This window comes from Nerophis lumbriciformis, linkage group LG27, assembly GCF_033978685.3.
Source record: "Nerophis lumbriciformis linkage group LG27, RoL_Nlum_v2.1, whole genome shotgun sequence".
Lineage (NCBI taxonomy): Eukaryota > Metazoa > Chordata > Actinopteri > Syngnathiformes > Syngnathidae > Nerophis > Nerophis lumbriciformis.
Window position 1 is genome coordinate 23,708,672 of NC_084574.2, and position 21,329 is coordinate 23,730,000.

Genomic DNA, 21,329 nt, shown 5'->3' on the forward strand with positions numbered 1-21,329 from the left:
GAATACAAAAATAAGGACGATATAATTAGCACCGTATCTGTTATCAAAAACTTTAACAAAAAACGCTCCAAACAGGAGGAAGAAAATAAAGACTATAAAACTTAACTACTCTAATCAATGTAAACAAAAAATCACTCAACAAACTTTGAGGAAAAAATCTTTAAGGAAAAATAATAACTCACCACTGCGGTAGAAAAAGGTAGGATAACAAAAGTCGCTCTGAGAGAGGAAAAAAAGTCAATTCAAAATTACAGCGTGGGATATTCTGGGAGCAAGAACGTAGACGTGAGACAAGGCAAGGCATGGACATGAACAGGGACATGGAACGCAAGACAGGCACGAAAGCTCGAGACAATCTGGCACAGAACAAGGGGAGGCTTGGGCTTATAAAGAACATGAGGGTAATGGGAAACAGGTGGAAACAATCAAGGGTCAGGAATGACGTCAGACTGGTGACACAAGAGGAAGGACCCGTGATCTGAAACAAGAGGAGTTGATTTTCAAAATAAAACATGTAAATCACAAGACAGAAAAAACCAAGACAAGACTTTCCTCACCGCGGTGTGACACATAGTAAGCACCTCAAACGAGTTATATCTATTATTTAGGTTCGGGGTAAGATTAAAGTTTTTGTTGTATATGAGTGCGACTCCCCCACCCCTTTTAATGGGACGGGCAATATGCGTTATATATTCATACATATATATTCCTCACGCACTAATTGACTTAAAGAGCGCACTTGCTGCATGTCACGTTATCGATGGTAAAATGCATTTTTAGACAATATGATTAGCCTGAGTGGCTAGGAGACGGTAGAAAATGGACTAGTAAGGACAAATTAAAAAATATATATATTTTGATTTTTTTTTTTTTAACTTGGGACTTCCCTGCTCGCCGGATTTTGGACGCGGGGGGGGCGTATAGTCACATTGACACTCTTTTATTCCAATATAGTAGACAGTATAGAAAATAAGACCTAAACTGTACTGACTTTAGTAGCTGTAGTCGTATTTAGTGGCCAAATGCTACTGGAGTATTGATTTTTTTTTTTTTATGTTTAAATTTAGGTCAAAAAATCTGTGTTGACCCTGCGATGAGGTGGCGACTTGTCCAGGGTGTACCCCGCCTTCCGCCCGATTGTAGTTGAGATAGGCTCCAGCGCCCCCCGCGACTCCAAAGGGAATAAGCGGTAGAAAATGGATGGATGGATGGATGGAATACGAAAAAAAATGTGGTAACACTTTAGTATGGGGAACTTATTTTAAGTAACAAAGACTTAATTAAGAGTTATTTGGACACTAGGGGAACATATTGTAAGTAACAAAGACTTAATTTAGAGTTATTTGGTTAGGGTTAGTGGGTTAGGGTTGGGGTTGGGGTTAGGGCCATGCAGAATAAGGCATTAATAAGTACTTAATAATGACTAAGAGCCAATATGTTACTAATTTGCATGTTAATAAGCAACTAATTAATGGTGAATATGTTCCCAATACTAAAGTGTTACCAAATGTATGTATATGTACAATATATATGTGTATTGGAAGAATGTGTTTGTATATACAAAGCCACAAAACCAGTGAAGTTGGCACGTTGTGTAAATGGTAAATAAAAAACAGAATATAATGACTTGCAAATCCCTTTCAACCTATATTCAATTGAATAGACTGTAAAGACAAGATACTTAACGTTCGAACTAGAAAACGTAGTTATTTTTTGCAAATATTAGCTCATTTGGAATTTGATGCCTGCAACATGTTTCAAAAAAGCCGGCACAAGTGGCAAAAAAAACTTTGAAAAAGTTGAGGAATGCTCATCAAACACTTATTTGGAACATCCCACAGGTGAACAGGCTCATTGGAAACAGGTGGGTGCCATGATTGGGTATAAAAGCAGCTTCCATGAAATGTTCAGTCATTCACAAACAAGGATGGGGCGAGTGTCACCACTTTGTGAACAAATGCGTGAGCAAATTGTCCAACAGTTTAAGAACAACATTTCTCAATGAGCTATTGCAAGCAATTTAAGGATTTCACCATCTACGTTTCGTAATATCATCACTGCACGTGACATTGAATGCCCATGACCTTGGATCTCTCAGGCGGTACTGCATCAAAAACCAACATCAGTGTGTAAAGGATATCACCACATGGGCTCAGGAACACTTCAGAAAACCGCTGTCAGTAACTACAGTTTGTCGCTACATCTGTAAGTGCAAGTTAAAACTCTACTATTTTACTTGGTGCAATCGTGCAACATAAAACACATGTGTTATATGTGTTTCATGTTGCACGATTGCGCCAAGTAAAATTCCTAGTTTGTGAACCCGTTCTCAAACAATGGCAATACAAACTATCGTATTTTTTGGACTATAAGTCGCAGTTTTTTTCATAGTTTGGCCGGGGGTGCGACTTATACTCAGGAGCGACTTATGTATGAAATTATTAACACATTACCGTAAAATATCAAATAATAATATTTATCTCATTCACGTAAGAGACTAGACGTATAAGATTTCATGGGATTTAGCGATTAGGAGTGACAGATTGTTTGGTAAACGTATAGCGTGTTTTATATGTTATAGTTATTTGAATGACTCTTACCATAATATGTTACGTTAACATACCAGGCACATTCTCAGTGTGTTATTTATGCCTCATATAACGTACACTTATTCAGCCTCCATCTCCATCCATCCATCTTCTTCCGCTTATCCGAGGTCGGGTCGCGGGGGCAGCAGCTTAAGCAGGGAAGCCCAGAATTCCCTCTCCCCAGCCACTTCGTCCAGCTCTTCCTGTGGGACCCCGAGGCGTTCCCAGGCCAGCCGGGAGACATAGTCTTCCCAACGTGTCCTGGGTCTTCCCCGCGGCCTCCTACCGGTGGGACGTGCCCTAAACACCTCCCTAGGGAGGCGTTCGGGTGGCATCCTGACCAGATGCCCGAACCACCTCATCTGGCTCCTCTCGATGTGGAGGAGCAGCGGCTTTACTTTGAGCTCCTCCCGGATGGCAGAGCTTCTCACCCTATCTCTAAGGGAGAGCCCCGCCACCCGGCGGAGGAAACTCATTTCGGCCGCTTGTACCCGTGATCTTGTCCTTTCGGTCATAACCCAAAGCTCATGACCATAGGTGAGGATGGGAACGTAGATCGACCGGTAAATTGAGAGCTTTGCCTTCCGGCTCAGCTCCTTCTTCACCACAACGGATCGATACAGCGTCCGCATTACTGAAGACGCCGCACCGACCCGCCTGTCGATCTCACGATCCACTCTTCCCCCACTCGTGAACAAGACTCCGAGGTACTTGAACTCCTCCACTTGGGGCAAGATCTCCTCCCCAACCCGGAGATGGCACTCCACCCTTTTCCGGGCGAGAACCATGGACTCGGACTTGGAGGTGCTGATTCTCATCCCAGTCGCTTCACACTCAGCTGCGAACCGATCCAGTGAGAGCTGAAGATCCTGGCCAGATGAAGCCATCAGGACCACATCATCTGCAAAAAGCAGAGACCTAATCCTGCAGCCACCAAACCAGATCCCCTCAACGCCTTGACTGCGCCTAGAAATTCTGTCCATAAAAGTTATGAACAGAATCGGTGACAAAGGGCAGCCTTGGCGGAGTCCAACCCTCACTGGAAACGTGTCCGACTTACTACCGGCAATGCGGACCAAGCTCTGGCACTGATCATACAGGGAGCGGACTGCCACAATCAGACAGTCCGATACCCCGTACTCTCTGAGCACTCCCCACAGGACTTCCTGAGGGACACGGTCGAATGCCTTCTCCAAGTCCACAAAACACATGTAGACTGGTTGGGCAAACTCCCATGCACCCTCAAGGACCCTGCCGAGAGTATAGAGCTGGTCCACAGTTCCACGACCAGGACGAAAACCACACTGTTCCTCCTGAATCCGAGGTTCGACTATCCGGCGTAGCCTCCTCTCCAGTACACCTGAATAGACCTTACCGGGAAGGCTGAGGAGTGTGATCCCACGATAGTTAGAACACACCCTCCGGTTCCCCTTCTTAAAGAGAGGAACCACCACCCCGGTCTGCCAATCCAGAGGTACCGCCCCCGATGTCCACGCGATGCTGCAGAGTCTTGTTAACCAAGACAGCCCCACAGCATCCAGAGCCTTAAGGAACTCCGGGCGGGTCTCATCCACCCCCGGGGCCTTGCCACCGAGGAGCTTTTTAACTACCTCAGCAACCTCAGCCCCAGAAATAGGAGAGCCCACCACAGACTCCCCAGGCACTGCTTCCTCATAGGAAGACGTGTTGGTGGGATTGAGGAGGTCTTCGAAGTATTCCCTCCACCGATCCACAACATCCGCAGTCGAGGTCAGCAGAACACCATCCTCACCATACACGGTGTTGATAGTGCACTGCTTCCCCTTCCTGAGGCGGCGGATGGTGGACCAGAATTGCTTCGAAGCCGTCCGGAAGTCGTTTTCCATGGCCTCACCGAACTCCTCCCATGTCCGAGTTTTTGCCTCTGCGACCGCTGAAGCCGCACACCGCTTGGCCTGTCGGTACTTGTCCGCTGCCTCAGGAGTCCTATGAGCCAAAAGAACCCGATAGGACTCCTTCTTCAGCTTGACGGCATCCCTCACCGCCGGTGTCCACCAACGGGTTCTAGGATTACCGCCACGACAAGCACCAACTACCTTGCGGCCACAGCTCCAATCAGCCGCCTCGACAATAGAGGCGCGGAACATGGTCCATTCGGACTCAATGTCCAGCACCTCCCTCGTGACATGTTCAAAGTTCTTCCGGAGGTGGGAATTGAAACTCTCTCTGACAGGAGACTCTGCCAGACGTTCCCAGCAAACCCTCACAATGCGTTTGGGCCTGCCAGGTCTGTCCGGCATCCTCCCCCACCATCGCAGCCAACTCACCACCAGGTGGTGATCGGTAGAAAGCTCCGCCCCTCTCTTCACCCGAGTGTCCAAAACATGAGGCCGCAAATCCGATGACACAACTACAAAGTCGATCATGGAACTGCGGCCTAGGGTGTCCTGGTGCCAAGTGCACATATGGACACCCTTATGTTTGAACATGGTGTTTGTTATTGACAATCTGTGACGAGCACAAAAGTCCAATAACAAAACACCACTCAGATTCAGATCCGGGCGGCCATTCTTCCCAATCACGCCTCTCCAGGTTTCACTGTCGCTGCCAACATGAGCATTGAAGTCTCCCAGTAGAACGAGGGAATCACCCGGGGGCGCACTCTCAAGTACTCCCTCGAGTGAATCCAAAAAGGGTGGGTACTCTGAGCTGCGGCTTGGCGCATAAGCGCAAACCACAGTCAGGACCCGTTCCCCCACCCGAAGGCGGAGGGAAGCTACCCTCTCGTCCACCGGGTTGAACTCCAATGTGCAGGCTCTGAGCCGGGGGGAAACAAGAATTGCCACCCCAGCCCGTCGCCTCTCACTGCCGGCAACGCCAGAGTGGAAGAGAGTCCAGCCCCTCTCGAGAGAACTGGTTCCAGAGCCCTTGCTGTGCGTCGAAGTGAGTCCGACTATATCTAGCCGGAACTTCTCCACCTCGCGCACTAGCTCAGGCTCCTTCCCCCCCAGCGAGGTGACGTTCCACGTCCCAAGAGCTAGCTTCTGTAGCCGAGGATCGGACCGCCAAGTGCCCTGCCTTCGGCTGCCGCCCAGCTCACATTGCACCCGACCTCTATGACCCCTGTTATGGGTGGTGAGCCCATTGGAGGGGGGACCCACGTTGCCTCTTCGGGCTGTGCCCGGCCGGGCCCCATGGGGGCAGGCCCGGCCACCAGGCGCTCGCCATCGTGCCCCACCTCCGGGCCTGGCTCCAGAGGGGGGCCCCGGTGACCCGCGTCCGGGCGAGGGAAATCTGGGTTCCTTGTCAGTGTTCCTCATAGAGATCTTCGAGCTGCTCTTTGTCTGATCCCTCACCTAGGACCAGTTTGCCTTGGGAGACCCTACCAGGGGGCATAAAGCCCCCGGACAACATAGCTCCTAGGATCATTGGGACACGCAAACTCCTCTACCACGTTAAGGTGGCAGCTCAGAGAGGAGCTTATTCAGCCTTATTAAGCCTGTTACTCACTATTCTTTATTTATTTTAAATTGCCTTTCAAATGTCTATTCTTGGTGTTGGGTTTTATCAAATAAATTTCCCCAAAAAATGCGACTTATACTCCAGTGCGACTTATATATGTTTTTTTCCTTCTTTATTATGCATTTTCGGCCGGTGCGACTTATACTCCGGAACGACTTATACGCCGAAAAATACGGTATTCTGATTCTGATTCTGATTCTGATTACTGTGGAAAGCGAAAGCCATTTATCAACAACACCCGGAAACGCTGCCGGCTTCGCTGGGCCTGAGCTCATCTAAGATGGACTGATGCAAAGTGGAAAAGTGTTCTGTGGTCTGACGAGTCCACATTTCAAATTATTTTTGGAAACTGGATGTCATGTACACGAGACCAAAGAGGAAAAGAACCATCCGGATTGTTATAGTCGCAATGTTCAAAAGCCAGCATCTGTGATGGTATGGGGGTGTATTAGTGCCCAAGACATGGGTAACTTACACATCTGTGAAGGCACCATTAATGCTGAAAGGTACATACAGGTTTTGGAGCGAAGCAACGTTATCATGGACGCCCCTGCTTATTTCAGCAAGACAATGCCAAGCCACGTGTTACAACAGCGTGGCTTCATAGTAAAAGAGTGCGGGTACTAGACTGGCCTGCCTGTAGTCCAAACCTGTCTCCCATTGAAACGGAGACCTCGGACTGTCAACTTAAGCTGTACATCAAGCAAGAATGGGAAAGAATTCCACCTGAAAGCTTCAAAAATTGCTCTCCTCAGTTCCCAAACGTTTACTGAGTGTTGTTAAAAGGAAAGGCCATGTAACACAGTGGTAAAAATTCCCCTGTGCCAACTTTTTGCAATGTGTTGCTGCCATTAAATTCTAAGTTGATGATTATTTGCAAAAAAAAAAAAATTGTTTCTCAGTTCAAACATTAAATATCTTGTCTCTGCAGTCTATTCAATTGAATATATGTTGAAAAGGATTGGCAAATCATTGTATTCTGTTTTTATTTACCATTTACACAACGTGCCAACTTCACTGCTTTTGGGTTTTGTATATTTTAATATTTTTGGCCACTAACATTAAACACAGTTTGAACACTAACACTGTGTTTCAATATAGGAAAATAAAAACACTGTACTTTAAGCAAGTGATTATTTGGCGTACCACTAGTGATACACATACCGCAGTTTGAGAAAACCCGTTTCATAGTAAAGGGGGAAAACCTTTACATGTTCTATGTTAACATTACAAAAAGAACAGTTGTCAATGATAAGGTTGATTTGGTGTCTCTAAAAAAACATTAGAAGGGTATATTCCATTAATAATAGCATTTCTGTCACTTTAGGGAGAATTGGATGTAATATTGTACAACAACATGTATTTAAACTATTCAGATAACTTTAACAAAACACCTGTCCATTAAATGTCTAATTGCCCACATTCCTTTAGAATTGCGTTGTTTCCTTAAGCAAACTGATGTTTCCTTATATAAATAAAGTTTCAGGAGATGTTGTAACCATTTCCGTTTCTGATAGGAAGTGACGTCACTGGCCCGTGTGTAACTAGTGACGCGACGGCGCTTGCTAGTTTTTTTACTGTATTGATGAAAACGCCTTAGTCGTCGGTCAATATGCCTTTTGTCGATTTAAACAGCAATTTGCCTGCGAGCGCTTTCTCCCAAGACTTTGTCAGCAAGTTTGCTTCTTTCACTGCCGCCGTTTTGGGGAAGACTGATGACGTAAGTTCACGTATCATTCTGTCCTGATCCATCGCAGATGTGCTAGCAACAATGTTTCACCAGCTACAACACCTCTTCTTTATTTGTATTTTGTATTTATTCATCTTTTTTTTAATATATTAAAATCACTTTATCTTTATCTACACTTAGTTTGAGGAACGTATAATATAACAGTCTCGTGCAGCAGCGTCTATCAAACTTACATACTTGTCAAAATACTCATTTTTAGCAATGTGCTTTTATTGTGAAATAAATACAAAAATGTAAAAGTTACATTTTTACCTGATATTATTTTGTTTCACGTTAATTTTAACATTTTTAATGCCGTTGAGTGTATGTGCGCGTCCACGCTGTGTGCTGATAAATAATCAATGCAAGAGATATTTTATTAATTTTAATTTAATTTTTGTTCTGTTTTGCTAATTAGCGTCAATATCAAGGAAATTATCGTTGGCAGCAGTTATGAGATTTGCATCAGAATAATTCACACTTGTTTTCCACCAGTATTCTGAAATATAGTTACATTTTGCCTGTTGTGTACATTTAATTAGGTGGTTCCTAAACCCCATGCTTTGACAATGAGATCAATATTTTATATTTCCCTTACCTAAAAAAAACTTTCTGGCGCAATAATAACTCCAAACCAATATTTTAACAATACAGAAACAAGCATACAAATAAGAATGAAATGTGTATATGTTTATAATCCATATAATTACAAAACCAGGGAAGTTGGCACGTTGTGTAAATGGTAAATAAAAACAGAATACAATGATTTGCAAATCCTTTTCAACTTATATTCAATTGAATAGACTGCAAAGACAAGATACTTAAAATTCGAACCGGTAAACTTATAATTTTTTGCAAATATTAGCTCATTTGGGGTTTGATGCCTGCAACATGTTTCAAAAAAGCTGGCACACGTGGCAAAAAAGACTGAGAAAGTTGAGGAATGCTCATCAAACACTTATTTGGGACATCCCACAGGTGAACAGGCTAATTGGGAACAGGTGGGTGCCATGATTGGGTATAAAAGCAGCTTCCATGAAATGCTCAGTCGTTAACAAACAAGGATGAGGTGAGAGTCACCACTTTGTGAACAAATGTGTGAGCAAATTGTTTAAGAACAACATTTCTCAACGAGCTAATGCAAGGATTTTAGGGATTTCACCATCTACGGTCCGTAATATCATCAAAAGGTTCAGAGAATCTGGAGAAATCACTGCACGTAAGCTGCAAGGCTGAAAACCAACATTGAATGCCTGTGACCTTCGATACCTCAGGCGGTACTGCATCAAAAATCGACATGTGTCTCAATTGCGCTGTTTAATGCTATTCTGAATGTTGCTGGGTCGGGTTTGGTTTTGGAATTGGAATTGCATTATTGTATTATTATGGTATTGTTGTGTATTGTTTTGTTGGATTGATTAAAAAAAATAAAAATCGACATGTGTAAGTGATATCACCACACGGGTTTAGGAACTCTCCAGAAAACCACTTTCAGTAACTACAGTTCGCCGCAAGTTAAAACTCTATTATACAAAGTGAAAGCCATTCATCAACAACACCCAGAAACGCCGCCGGCTTCGCTGGGCCCAAGGTCATCTAAGATGGACTGATGCAAAGTGTAAATGTGTCCTGTGGTATGACGAGTCCACATTTCAAATTGTTTTTGGAAACTGTGGACGTCGTGTCCTCCGGAACAAAGAGGAAAAGAACCATCCGGATTGTTATAAGCGCAAAGTTCAAAAGCCAGCATCTGTGATGGTATGGGGGTGTATTAGTGCCCAAGGCATGGATAACTTACATATCTGTGAAGGCACCATTAATGTTGCCATCCAAGCAATGTCTTTTTCTTGGACGCCCCTGCTTATTTCAGCAAGACAATGCCAAGCCACGTGTTACAACAGCATGGCTTCATAGTAAAAGAGTGTGGGTACTAGACTGGCCTGCCTGTAGTCCAGACCTGTCTCCCATTGAAAATGTGTTATGCATTATGAAGCCTAAAATACCACAACGGAGACCCCGGACTGTTGAACAACTTAAGCTGTACATCAAGCAAGAATGGGAAATAATTCTACCTGAAAAGCTCCAAAAATTGGTCTCCTCAGTTCCCAAACATTTACTGAGTGTTGTTAAAAGGAAAGGCCATGTAACACAGTGGTAAAAATGCCCCTGTGCCAACTTTTTTACAATATGTTGCTGCCGTTAAATTCTAAGTTAATGATTATTTGCAAAAAAAAAATAAGTTTCTCAGTTCGAAAATTAAGTATCATGTCTTTGCAGTCTATTCAATTGAATATAAGTTGAAAAGGATTTGCAAATCATTGTATTCTGTTTTTATTTACGATTTACACACCGTGCCAACTTCACTGGTTTTGGGTTTTCTAATATAAAGTAGTGTAAAGTTCTTACTTATATCTGTCAGTAAACTCGCCATGAAAGTGATAAAACATACCGGTATAGTGATTTTACATTATTCACCCAAGGAACTTTAGTTATTAGAGAGTTCCGGTCGGACGGTTTTTCACAGGACACATTTGTTGTTTCCGGATGAGGAGCAGCAGCTCCGATATTGAATTAAGTCAATTCTGAATGTCATTAAAACAGTTAGCTCCATCTTTTGATTCTTCTTCCACTCCCGTCCTTGCACGCTACACCGCTACAACAAAGATGACGGGGAGAAGACGCTGTCGAAGGTGAGCCACGTAAATAAGACCGCCCACAAAACGGCGCATCCTGAAGCGACTGTCAGAAACCGGCTTGAAGATGGTCTGTAAAACATCATCTATGCAACATTTTGACCAAAGAACCACCATTACATGTTATGTAGACCACAAGGAAGTGTTTTACATTTAGAAAAAAATATGAGTCTTTTAATGCGCCCTATAATCCGGTGCGCTTATATATGAAAAAAGATCGAAAATAGACCATTCATCGGCAGTGCGCCTTATTATCGGTGTGCCGGAAAATACGGTACATGTTTATCGCTATATATATTGATATCGTTTTAGCCCTAATGAAAAGGCTAAAAAATTATCCACTAAGTCAAAAATATTTAAATTATTGCAATCATTACTTCACGCGGGATACAGAGAACATGAATTTAATTGTGACCATGGAGAGACAGAAATCGCATGCTGCCATGTGAATAAAGTAAGGGGTTAGTGTTGTAGTCATCAAATTTGCATAATTGACCATGACTCATTTCCAAAAAGTCGAAAACTGAATTAAAAAAACAGGAAAACAAACCAACTTACCATTGTGTTTTTTGTATGTCACAAGACAGAGCTGCCTACCCTTGCTTTTAAATGAGGTACACAGCAGCCCCTGGTGCTCGTTGAGAAGAGCAAAAAGTCTAATTTCAGAGTCTCCACTTGAGTCACTTTTTTGATAGGGTATCTAGAACAATGATTCTCAAACGTTGGTACCAGACTCCAACTAGCGGTATGCCAAATAATTACATAATTAAATATTTAAACACAGTGTTACTGTTCAAACTGTGCGTAATGCTACAGTGGCCAAAAATATGAGATATGCTTGTTAAATAGAACCTGTGCTTTCTTTTGAATGAGTATTTAGGCATACTTTGCTACTGTATTTTAATGTTGGCTATTATGGTGGTACTTGGAGAGCCAGGTGTTTTCTGAAGTGGTACTTGGTGAAGATTCAGGTTACTCGCTAAACATAGTGTCAAAATTGCTATATTGGCAACACTAATAATCCTGTATGCTTTGTCGTCTTGTTCTCTAGCAGAGCAGCTGTGTTTACGATGCAAGTGTATTCGTGAATAAAGGGGAAAACTGTCATTAGAAATAAAAAATTAATTCCATTCCTGGCTTACTTCAGTTTAATACACAATTCTTATGTACGAAAAATCACTTTGTGGCTGCCATTGTCATGAAAAAGCAAACCAAGCTCCATCGGTGGACTTGCTAAAATAGTGACGAGAGAAATTCTACAAATCTTGTGGAAAACTGTTGAAGTTCCCGAAGCAAATTGTTTCTGCGATTTATTTAGGAGAGGTAGGAAAATGAAAGCAAGGATAAGTTGAAACACATCAGCCTTATGATGTGTAGCACTACTACATCATAGAACACGGTTACATTTAAAACATGTACCGTATTTTTCGGACTATAAGGCGCACTTAAAATCCTTTCATTTTCTCAACAATCGACAGTGCGCCTTATAACCCGGTGCGCATAATGTACAGAATAATTCTGGTTGTGCTTACCGACCTCGAGGCAATTTTATTTGGTACATGGTGTAATGATAAGTGTGACCAGTAGATGGTAGTCACACATAAGAGATACGTGTAGACTGCAATATGACGCCGGTAAACGACACCAAAACTTTAAATGTTCCATTGAATATAAAGAACATTACACACGGCACTCAAAAATCCGTCAAAATGTTTTAGTACGACTTTGAAACCGCACCGCTTGATGGATTGTCGGCCCATTACGGCTACCGTAGTCAGAGAAACAAGTACCGTATTAATATGGTGTGTGTATAAGGACCGCAAAATGGCACCCATCAGCAGACATACTATCTGGCGCTTTGTTTCGCAATATTATGCAAAACCAACTTTTCTTACCTTCTGGTACCTGCTAATGTGTATTTGAGATCTGCATAAGTCCTGAAAATTTGCGCACGTCCGCCACTGTAGTCTGTGCTGATACCGTAGTCGATAAGCTTCTTCTTTGTCACCATCTTCTTGTTATGAGGCATTCATCCTGTCAGAAAACAACTTGAAGATGATCTGTAAAACATAATCTATGCAACATTTTGACCAAAGAACCACCATTACATGTTATGTAGACCACTAGATAGTGTTTTACATTTAGAAAAAATCATAATATGACCCCTTTAATACACCTTATAATCCTTTTGAATGAAAATAAATAAGAATAGACCCGCTCATCGGCAGTGCGCCTTATAATCCGGTGCGCCCTATGGTCCGGAAAATACGGTACGCAAGTCTAAAAAGTTGGGAATGTAGATTAGAAGAACAAAGTATAGACCTGTTCTCATCTCATTATTTGTTCACGGAACTCGGACCGCAAATAGTCCTTGCGCTGCGTCTGAATCTACCAATCTTTGTGTTGTAGAGAATGAACGTGATGGTGAAACCAGGACTGCCAATGATGATTGCAGGATCCTGCTCTCCTTGCGTTATGCTGTCAATCTCTGCTATCGGAGTGACTGACACCGCTGACAAGAACAAGGAGCACAGCGCCAAGATCTTTGACTTCCTGACGAAAGAACTCAGTCTGACTGAAGACAGGTGAGAGTTCACGGTTTCGTCAGACAGAACTCGTCACTCTTTAACTTATGAACCTTTGAACCCAAGGAGATAAGGTTAGCAGTGTTGTTGTGCAGGGCAGTACAATAACATACAGTACAGGCCAAAAGTTTGGACACACCTTCTTATTCAATGCGTTTTCGTCATTTTCATTGTAGATTGTCACTGAAGGCATCAAAACTATGAATGAACACATGTGGAGTTATGTACTTAACAAAAAAAAGGTAAAATAACTGAAAACATGTTTTATATTCTAGTTTCTTCAAAATAGCCACCCTTTGCTCTGATTACTGCTTTGCACACTCTTGGCATTCTCTCGATGAGCTTCAAGAGGTAGTCACCTGAAAGGGTTTTCACTTCACAGGTGTCATAGTTTTGATACCTTCAGTGACAATCTACAATGCAAAAAGTCATGAAAATAAAGAAATTGCATTGAAATGAGAAGGTGTGTCCAAACCTTTGGACAGAAGTCATTGTCATGGACCCACTAGCTGCTAACAGCTAGCTCTCCAATGTGACGTTTTGTTGAAAATACAAAACTGAAACGATACAAAAAAAATGCATTGTAAATTAATAATACTAACACAGACACTTGTAAATGTGTTAGCCTATTTGCTAACGCTAACAACGCTAGCTTGATTACATTACGATAGCCCGTATAAATATGCATGAAAACACTCCCTTCAGACATCACGCATGGGATGGTTTAGTAAATATGAATTGTTTTAGTCATATTGTAAATAGGGCTGCAACTAACGATTAATTTGATAATCGATTAATCTGTCGATTATTACTTCGATTAATCGATTAATAATCGGATAAAAGAGACAAACTACATTTCTATCCTTTCCAGTATTTTATTGGAAAAAAAACTGCATACTGGCACCATACTTATTTTGATTATTGTTTCTCATCTGTTTGTACATGTTGCAGTTTATAAATAAATGTTTATTATAAAAATAAAAAAAATTGCCTCTGCGCATGCGCATAGCATAGATCCAACGAATCGATGACTAAATTAATCGCCAACTATTTTTATAATCGATTTAATCGATTAGTTGTTGCAGCCCTAATTGTAAAACGTATCAACGTTGCTTGGAGTGACGTATGAAGAATCCTTTTGAGCCGAAACGCTACAGACTGTTTTGCTTCCAGTTCAAGGCACGAAATAGGAAGTACGTATTTAACCCAGAGCACCTTCAGTGAGCGAACTCGTCCAAAAGATGGCGCCATAGCACAAACAACAACGCACCTTTGCAGTGTCTCTGTCGGCGTAATAATACAACTATTTGTTGAATACAAAACATTATGGCCGTTGGCGAAGAAAAATCCATAAATTACTGTTTCATAAGCCGCAGGGTACAAAGCGTTGGGAAAAAAGTAGCAGCTTATAGTCAGGAAAATACAGTAATCAATATTTGGACGTTTGTCTATTGATTCAGACAACATTATGAGGAAAAAGCTTAAATGTAGATATTTATACCTAATAATAAGACAAAAGATTTGTCTTTAAATATATGTATAAGGTTTTTCTTTATCCTTCTTGAAAAATTACATGCCCATGCGCCATGGCCAATTATACAAATTAGACAGATACAAAACAATACCTCCACAAACCGATTGCAGTCCTGTGGGAAACACTTAAGTTGCTTTTCTTTATTTTCAAAATAAGACAAATATGGAGGATAATTGTAGAATATTTTTAAACAAAAATCACAACGAGGAGATGCCTTTAGGCTTCACAACAACCTGCATCATTAACACACAAGAAACAAGTGAAGACTACTAGAACGGCAAACAAGCAGAAATTGAAAGACTTGACAAAGTGTCTGTAGGGAAATGCTGGAAACTTTCCTCTTTTTATTTATTCACATAATGCTGACTGCAAACTGCTAGCAGGTTATTCTCCATCTCATAACATATTTAAATAAAATATACATACCTGTGAAATAATGTACAACAGTTGACAAGCTTTGTTTTTTTTTAAAGTTTTTGATGAAATATGCAGACAAGTACAACAGTAAGAGTTTTAATGTTCCTTTTTTAAGTTCATTATGAACGTTTTTACATCAGTAAAAAGGCTGTTATTTTTGTGATTTGGTTATTGATATTATAATCAAGGCAGTGATGAATACTTATTGTTGTTCTTTTTTGATTGACAGGATTGTTCTTCAGTTCCTCAGTTTGCAGCCTCACCAGGTGGGAAAGAAGGGAACAGTCATGAGCTTCCTGTGAAACATGGCCTGTAAATAATCAACTAAAAGACAATAAAGTTTAAAATGTTTCATTTACCGCACTCTCACTTGTGTGTACACACTCACTAGTTTCTACCAGTTTTTACTTCTTCATAAATGGTCCTAGTGTGTGAATGTGAGTGTGAATGTTGTCTGTCTATCTGTGTTGTCCCTGCGATGGATTGGCGACTTGTCCAAGGTGTACGCCGCCTACCGCCTGAATGCCGCTGGGATAGGCTCCGGCACCTCCCCCCTGAGAGGGACAAGCAATAGAAAATGGATGAATGGATAAATGTTCTACTTTGATATTTACAATGATAATTTATTCCCATTGGTCAGAATGTAAGATTAAATGTATGACAAACATTGTGCTTTATTTTGTATATATTATATGAGTGAAATACCCTGTGATTTTCCCACTCCCCTTAGAAATGAATGGAGCGAAATCATGCAGTTTGTTTGGGGTAAGTGGGTGCAAAACTGACTGACTGTTCTCTTAAGAGCACCAGGGGAATGTCCACCAGAGGCTGCCCGGTAACTGCAGTAACACCAATTGTCCAGCAGAGAGAGCTAAAGTAAGTACAGTCGTTCATACTGTCCAGCAGAGAGAAGCAGGTGAGTGTAGTACTACACTTTGTCCACTTGGTTGTGCTAAAATGCTTGTTGACACTTCTGGGTGAGTCGGACAATATAATTGAAAAATAAAATGAAATAATGCTAATAAAAGTAAATTACTTTTAGAACTAATATTCTATCACTTTGTTTTTCAGTTTTGGAAACGGTTTTTGAGATTGTAATGTGTGATTTTAAACAAAGTAAACTTTTTTTGCCACATGATATCAACCCTGTTCATCTGTTAGCTCAAGATCCTTTTACATTACTACTATACAAACATGTTATTCGGGTACTTATGAATATCAATAATCTTACGGAATATTTCCTTGAGCTGTCTAGGAAAGAAGTATATTCATTTTGGTAGAAATTGCATGTGAATGCTGAGAAAATCCAAACTGACACCAAATAGCACGCGAGCCAGATGACAAAGTAGTACAAGACGTGACTTTTTAGGTGTATATCTGCGAAACGACCTAAAAATAAATAAATAAACACAGCAGGCTAATGTTAGCGCGCTTCAATTACCAAAATACATGTCTCTGAGGTGTGAAATTTGCCAAAAAAAACTAGCATGTTATAATGTTGCATGATGGGTCAAGTAACAAAATATGTGACTGAGGTGAGTACCTGTAAAATTTGTGGGGGGGGAAAGTTAGCATGCTTTTGTTAGCTTTTCAACATTTAACATGCGTCATGTCCAAAATGAATGACTCGGATGTGTAAATTGGCAAAAAGAAAGAAAAAGAAAAAAGCGTGCGAATATGAGAATATTAGCATGCTAACATTATCAAAGAGCATTTTGACTTTGGAACAGTCTGAATAGGCTAAGAAATGTATATTACATATATTTGATATTGCTACTATGGTACATTTTTAGTCTGCTTTATACCTGAATTATCCTTGAATGAATGAATTATATTTATATAGCGCTTTTCTCTAGTGACTCAAAGCGCTTCTACATAGTGAAACCCAGTATCTAAGTTACATTTAAAGCAGTGTGGGTGGCACTGGGAGCAGGTGGGTAAAGTGTCTTGCCCAAGGACACAACGGCAGTGACTAGGATGGCGGAAGCAGGGATCGAACCTGGAACCTTCAAGTTGCTGGCACGGCCACGCTACCCACCGAGCTATACCGCCATATCCTTTCCATCCTTACCCTTTTCCATCCTTTGTAACTGAGCTACTGTGTGGAACAATTTCCGTTGTGGATCATATGGAACATTCAAAATATAATCCCATTCAATGGGGGGAGGATTCAGAGAACTTTGGAAAATGATTGGCTTGAATGTCCAGGATGAGTGGAATGGTTTGCATCGATTCAGGAATGTTTGGAAATGTGGACGTTTGATATTGTGTCTTTTCATTTTAAATGGGGAAAAATATGCCTCTAAAATGGGGAATTTTGAGAAGAAAAAAATGGTAACACGGTGGTCATGAATGGAGTGAAAATGTTGAAAGTGGAACTGTTTGAATAAGAAAAAGGATGGCATAATATTTACAATAATACACGAGTGAATACATTTCAGCATTTACAGAATTATTTTTAAACTAGTACTGTCAAACGATTACATCTTTTAAACAGATTCATCACACATTTGCATATTGATTAATCACAGTAAATTACTTCCTTGCATAAGTTTAAATAAATTTTTAAAAAATGACCCCAATATTTTGACACAAGTCCACATTTTTTGTCAGAATGTCAAACAAGAACAACCTACTCAGTGGCCTAGTGGTTAGAGTGTCCGCCCTGAGATCGGTAGGTCGTGAGTTCAAACCCTGGCCGAGTCATACCAAAGACTATAAAAATGGGACCCATTACCTCCCTGTTTGGCACTCAGCATCAAGGGTTGGAATTGGGGGTTAAATCACCAAAAAATGATTCCCGGGCGCGGCACCGCTGCTGCCCACTGCTGCCCACTGCTCCCCTTACCTCCCAGGGGGTGAACAAGGGGATGGGTCAAATGCAGAGTACAACTTTCACCACACCTAGTGTGTGTGTGATAATCATTGGTACTTTAACTTTAAATGTTTTACTTGAATGCATTAATTTGTTCAAAACTCTTTAACAGCTATATCTGAAGTTCCGTCGGGGTAACCAATTTTTTTCAATAAGTACCACCTCAGAAAACACTTGGCTCTCCAAGTACCACCATAATGACCACCATTCAAATACAGTAGCATAGTAGGCCTAAATATTCATTAAAAACAAAACAGAGGTTTTATATTAAATATTTTAGCCACTGTAACATTACATACAGTTTGAACAGTAACACTGTGTTTGAATATTTAAGTGATTATTTTTGCATACCATTAGATGGAGGCCGCTTAACACGAGTGGTACAGTTTGACATTCACTGCCCTACCATATCTTTATTAAGATAAAGCAGCATGTGCGGTCAAAATAAATTGTGCGATTAATCTGTGTTTTTGCATAATGTTTTCTGATGAATTGCATGAGAAATTTTAAACATTAATGAGATGGCTATATTTTTTGGCAAATATGACCAACACTACAGTACGGTACACTGATTTTTTCACCCCCAATATTTTAAGTTTAAATAAAGTGTTTGTTAATTAAAGAAACGTTCTTTCATGATTATGCTATTAAATGCTTTTAAGATACATACTTACATACAGACGCATATTTGCCTGTGCATTCATACATACATACATATATAGGTACATATTATTCGCACATACATAGTATATGTACATATGCACGTACAGTATATACATTCACTGTACAAACATACACATACTGTACATACACATGCACATATATATACAGTATATACACTCATGCATACAATCATATTTCATCAAACATACAGTGTGGATGGATGGATGGATGGATGGATACAGTGTATTACCGTTGTTGTTGCCCCTCTCCCTGGGGGGAAACCCAATTGAAACATGGCACACTGCTAAAGCTTACCCTGTTTTTTTAACCATAACAATGTATAAGGTTAATATAGTCTGCTTCTCATTCTCCACCCCTGACCCCTTTTGTAATTCAAGTATTTATTACATTTATGTATTGTTGCATTTGAAGTGATTGTTTATTTGTTTAAAAGCACGGTGGAACAGGGGTTAGTGCGTGTGCCTCACAATACGAAGGTCCTGGGTTCAATGCTGGGCTCGGGATCTTTCTGTGTGGAGTTTGCGTGTTCTCCCCGTGACTGCGTGGGTTCCCTCCGGGTACTCCGGCTTCCTCCCACCTCCAAAGACATGCACCTGGGGATAGGTTGATTGGCAACACTAAATTGGCCCTAGTGTGTGAATGTAAGTGTGAATGTCGTCTGTCTGTCCGCGATGAGGTGGCGACTTGTCCAGGGTGTACCCCGCCTTCCGCCCGGATGAAAGGGGAGATAGGCTACCGCAACCCCCCCCCAGGGACCACGATAGGGACAAGCGGTAGAAAATGGATGGATGGATCCCCATTAGTTTCTACACGGTAGCCACTAATCTTCCTGGGGTCCATCACACAAGACAATAATAACAACATTGTAATGTTGATAATAGGGGTAATTATTATTATTTATTATCAATATTGTTATTTCTATTGGCATTTTATTGAAATATCCCACACTTCTATTTTATAAAGCAAATCTGTACAGCAGATATGGGTATCACCATGAACAATATGTTTTTCTTCAGTGGCTCAACAGGACATGTTAAAAACAACAACAACAAAAAATGTTGTGTTTTCATGGGGCTGATGGGATGGCTATGTTAGGGAGGTGCACCATCCTGCTATCAGTTACTTGCACATGTGCGTGCATGAGTGCGTGTCAGTAAAAGTAAATGGTACAGCGCATATAGATGAGCTATACGTGAAGTTTAGTGCATTGTCGTCCAAATATTGTTCAAGAATGTTTCTATTCCTCCTAGTCTGCATGCTGGGTGAGTCCTTTGGTTCCTACAGCAGCACTCGTACTATTTTAATCATCTTTTCCTCCATTAGGGTCATGCTTCTGTGGCAAGGAGGGCGGTAAGTGTGTTATTATTTCTAGTCAGTAGTTGGTTTGTTTTGCCTATTGGTGTAAATTCTAATAACATTTTTTGAAAAGGTCCGTCATTCCTGGGGCGTCCTGAGTTGTTTGGCCCTTCCAAGGCTGTCGTCAATGAGGTCGTTGACATTACATGTCTCCTGTCGGTCTACCCGACGAATGAAGCCATCCTAATGGAGTTGTTCAAGTGGGTAGACCACCAATGTTTTACGGACTCTCCTGGTGAATCTCTCAAATGATGAAGCACGTTTCTTTCCCAGGGAGGGGAACCGTAACAAGTTGCTGGGGTTCTACAGTTCCCTCGACGGGGGCAACGCATCCTTCCCCATCGTGATCACAACTTCCCACGAGGGCAACCTGGAGTGTGTGGCCACAGCACAGAACAATTCTCACTTGCAGCCCGCTGTCAGCTATACGCACTACCTTCAGGTTATTGGTGAGTGATTTGAAAAATGTTGTATAATCCAGTGTTTTTCAACCTTTTTTTGAGCCAAGGCACACTTTTTTCATTGAAAAAATCCGGAGGCACACCACCAGCAGAAAACATTAAAAAATTTAACTCTGCAGCCGATATTGATGGTAAAAAGTCGTTCTCGCAATTGTTGGATATTAATTCAAACCGTAACCAACCATGCATCACTATAGCTCTAGTCCAGTGGTTCTTAACCTTGTTGGAGGTACCGAACCCCACCAGTTTCATATGCGCATACAAACCCTTCTTTAATGAAAAATATTGTAATTTTTTTTTTCAAATTCAAGACAAAGTTATATATTTTTGGTAACACTTTAGTATGGGGAACATATTCTAAGTAACAAAGACTTAATTCAGAGTTATTTGGACACTAGGGGAACATATTCTAAGTAATAAAGACTTAATTTAGAGTTATTTGGTTAGGACCAGGGTTAGAGGGTTAGGGTTATAATAAGGCCATGCCGAATAAGGCATTAATAAGTACTTAATAATGACTAGTTAAGAGCCAATATGTTACTAATTTGCATGTTAATAAGCAACTAATTAATGGTGAATATGTTCCCCATACTAAAGTGTTACCATGTTTTTTTTTACTGGTGCACAAAATGAACCGTGCATGAACATCACCTTGTTCAAAGAACAAAACCAACACAGTGCATAAACTCACAACAAATTACACACCTGCAAATCAGTCAGCTGTTGCCGTATCCGTAATACGCCGATAGGGAGAAGTTTTTATTTACACAATGAGTCGGGTGTGTTTTGACCTCCGCCGAACCCCTGAGGCCGACTCAACGACCCTCTAGGGTTCGAGCGAACCCAGGTTCAGAACCACTGCTCTAGTCTCAAAGTAGGTGTAGAGTCATGACCTGTCACATCACA

At 41.2% G+C, this 21,329-nt stretch overlaps 2 protein-coding genes across 4 annotated transcripts in view; both read left to right on the forward strand.

The window, feature by feature from the left end:
• The first annotated feature begins 7,605 nt into the window (after window positions 1–7,605).
• Window positions 7,606–15,401, forward strand: ddt (D-dopachrome tautomerase). Its single transcript, XM_061988344.1, has 3 exons — window positions 7,606–7,809; window positions 12,921–13,096; window positions 15,277–15,401. Exons 1-3 carry the CDS (start codon window positions 7,702–7,704, stop codon window positions 15,347–15,349), a joined length of 357 nt encoding a protein of 118 aa, XP_061844328.1. The 5' UTR covers window positions 7,606–7,701; the 3' UTR covers window positions 15,350–15,401.
• Window positions 15,402–15,546: 145 nt separating this feature from the next.
• The window catches only part of LOC133624620 (Fc receptor-like protein 5), a 27,146-nt gene continuing 21,363 nt past the window's right edge, over window positions 15,547–21,329 (forward strand). For 2 of the 3 annotated variants that reach the window (XM_061988341.2, XM_061988342.2), the window contains exons 1-4: window positions 15,547–19,868; window positions 19,930–19,956; window positions 20,036–20,162; window positions 20,236–20,411. In XM_061988341.2, the coding sequence (XP_061844325.1) occupies window positions 19,736–19,868; window positions 19,930–19,956; window positions 20,036–20,162; window positions 20,236–20,411 (463 nt within the window). In that variant the 5' untranslated portion in view covers window positions 15,547–19,735. The remainder of the gene's footprint in view (window positions 19,869–19,929; window positions 19,957–20,035; window positions 20,163–20,235; window positions 20,412–21,329) is intronic. The other variant, XM_061988343.2, reaches the window with a different exon arrangement.

Coding starts and splice junctions, on each gene's coding strand:
- ddt (XM_061988344.1), top strand. CDS start 7,702: ATGCCTTTTGTCGATTTAAACAGCAATTTGCCTGCGAGCGCTTTCTCC. Junction 7,810..12,920: donor TTTTGGGGAAGACTGATGAC/GTAAGTTCACGT, acceptor TTTGTGTTGTAG/AGAATGAACGTGATGGTGAA. Junction 13,097..15,276: donor CTCAGTCTGACTGAAGACAG/GTGAGAGTTCAC, acceptor TTTGATTGACAG/GATTGTTCTTCAGTTCCTCA.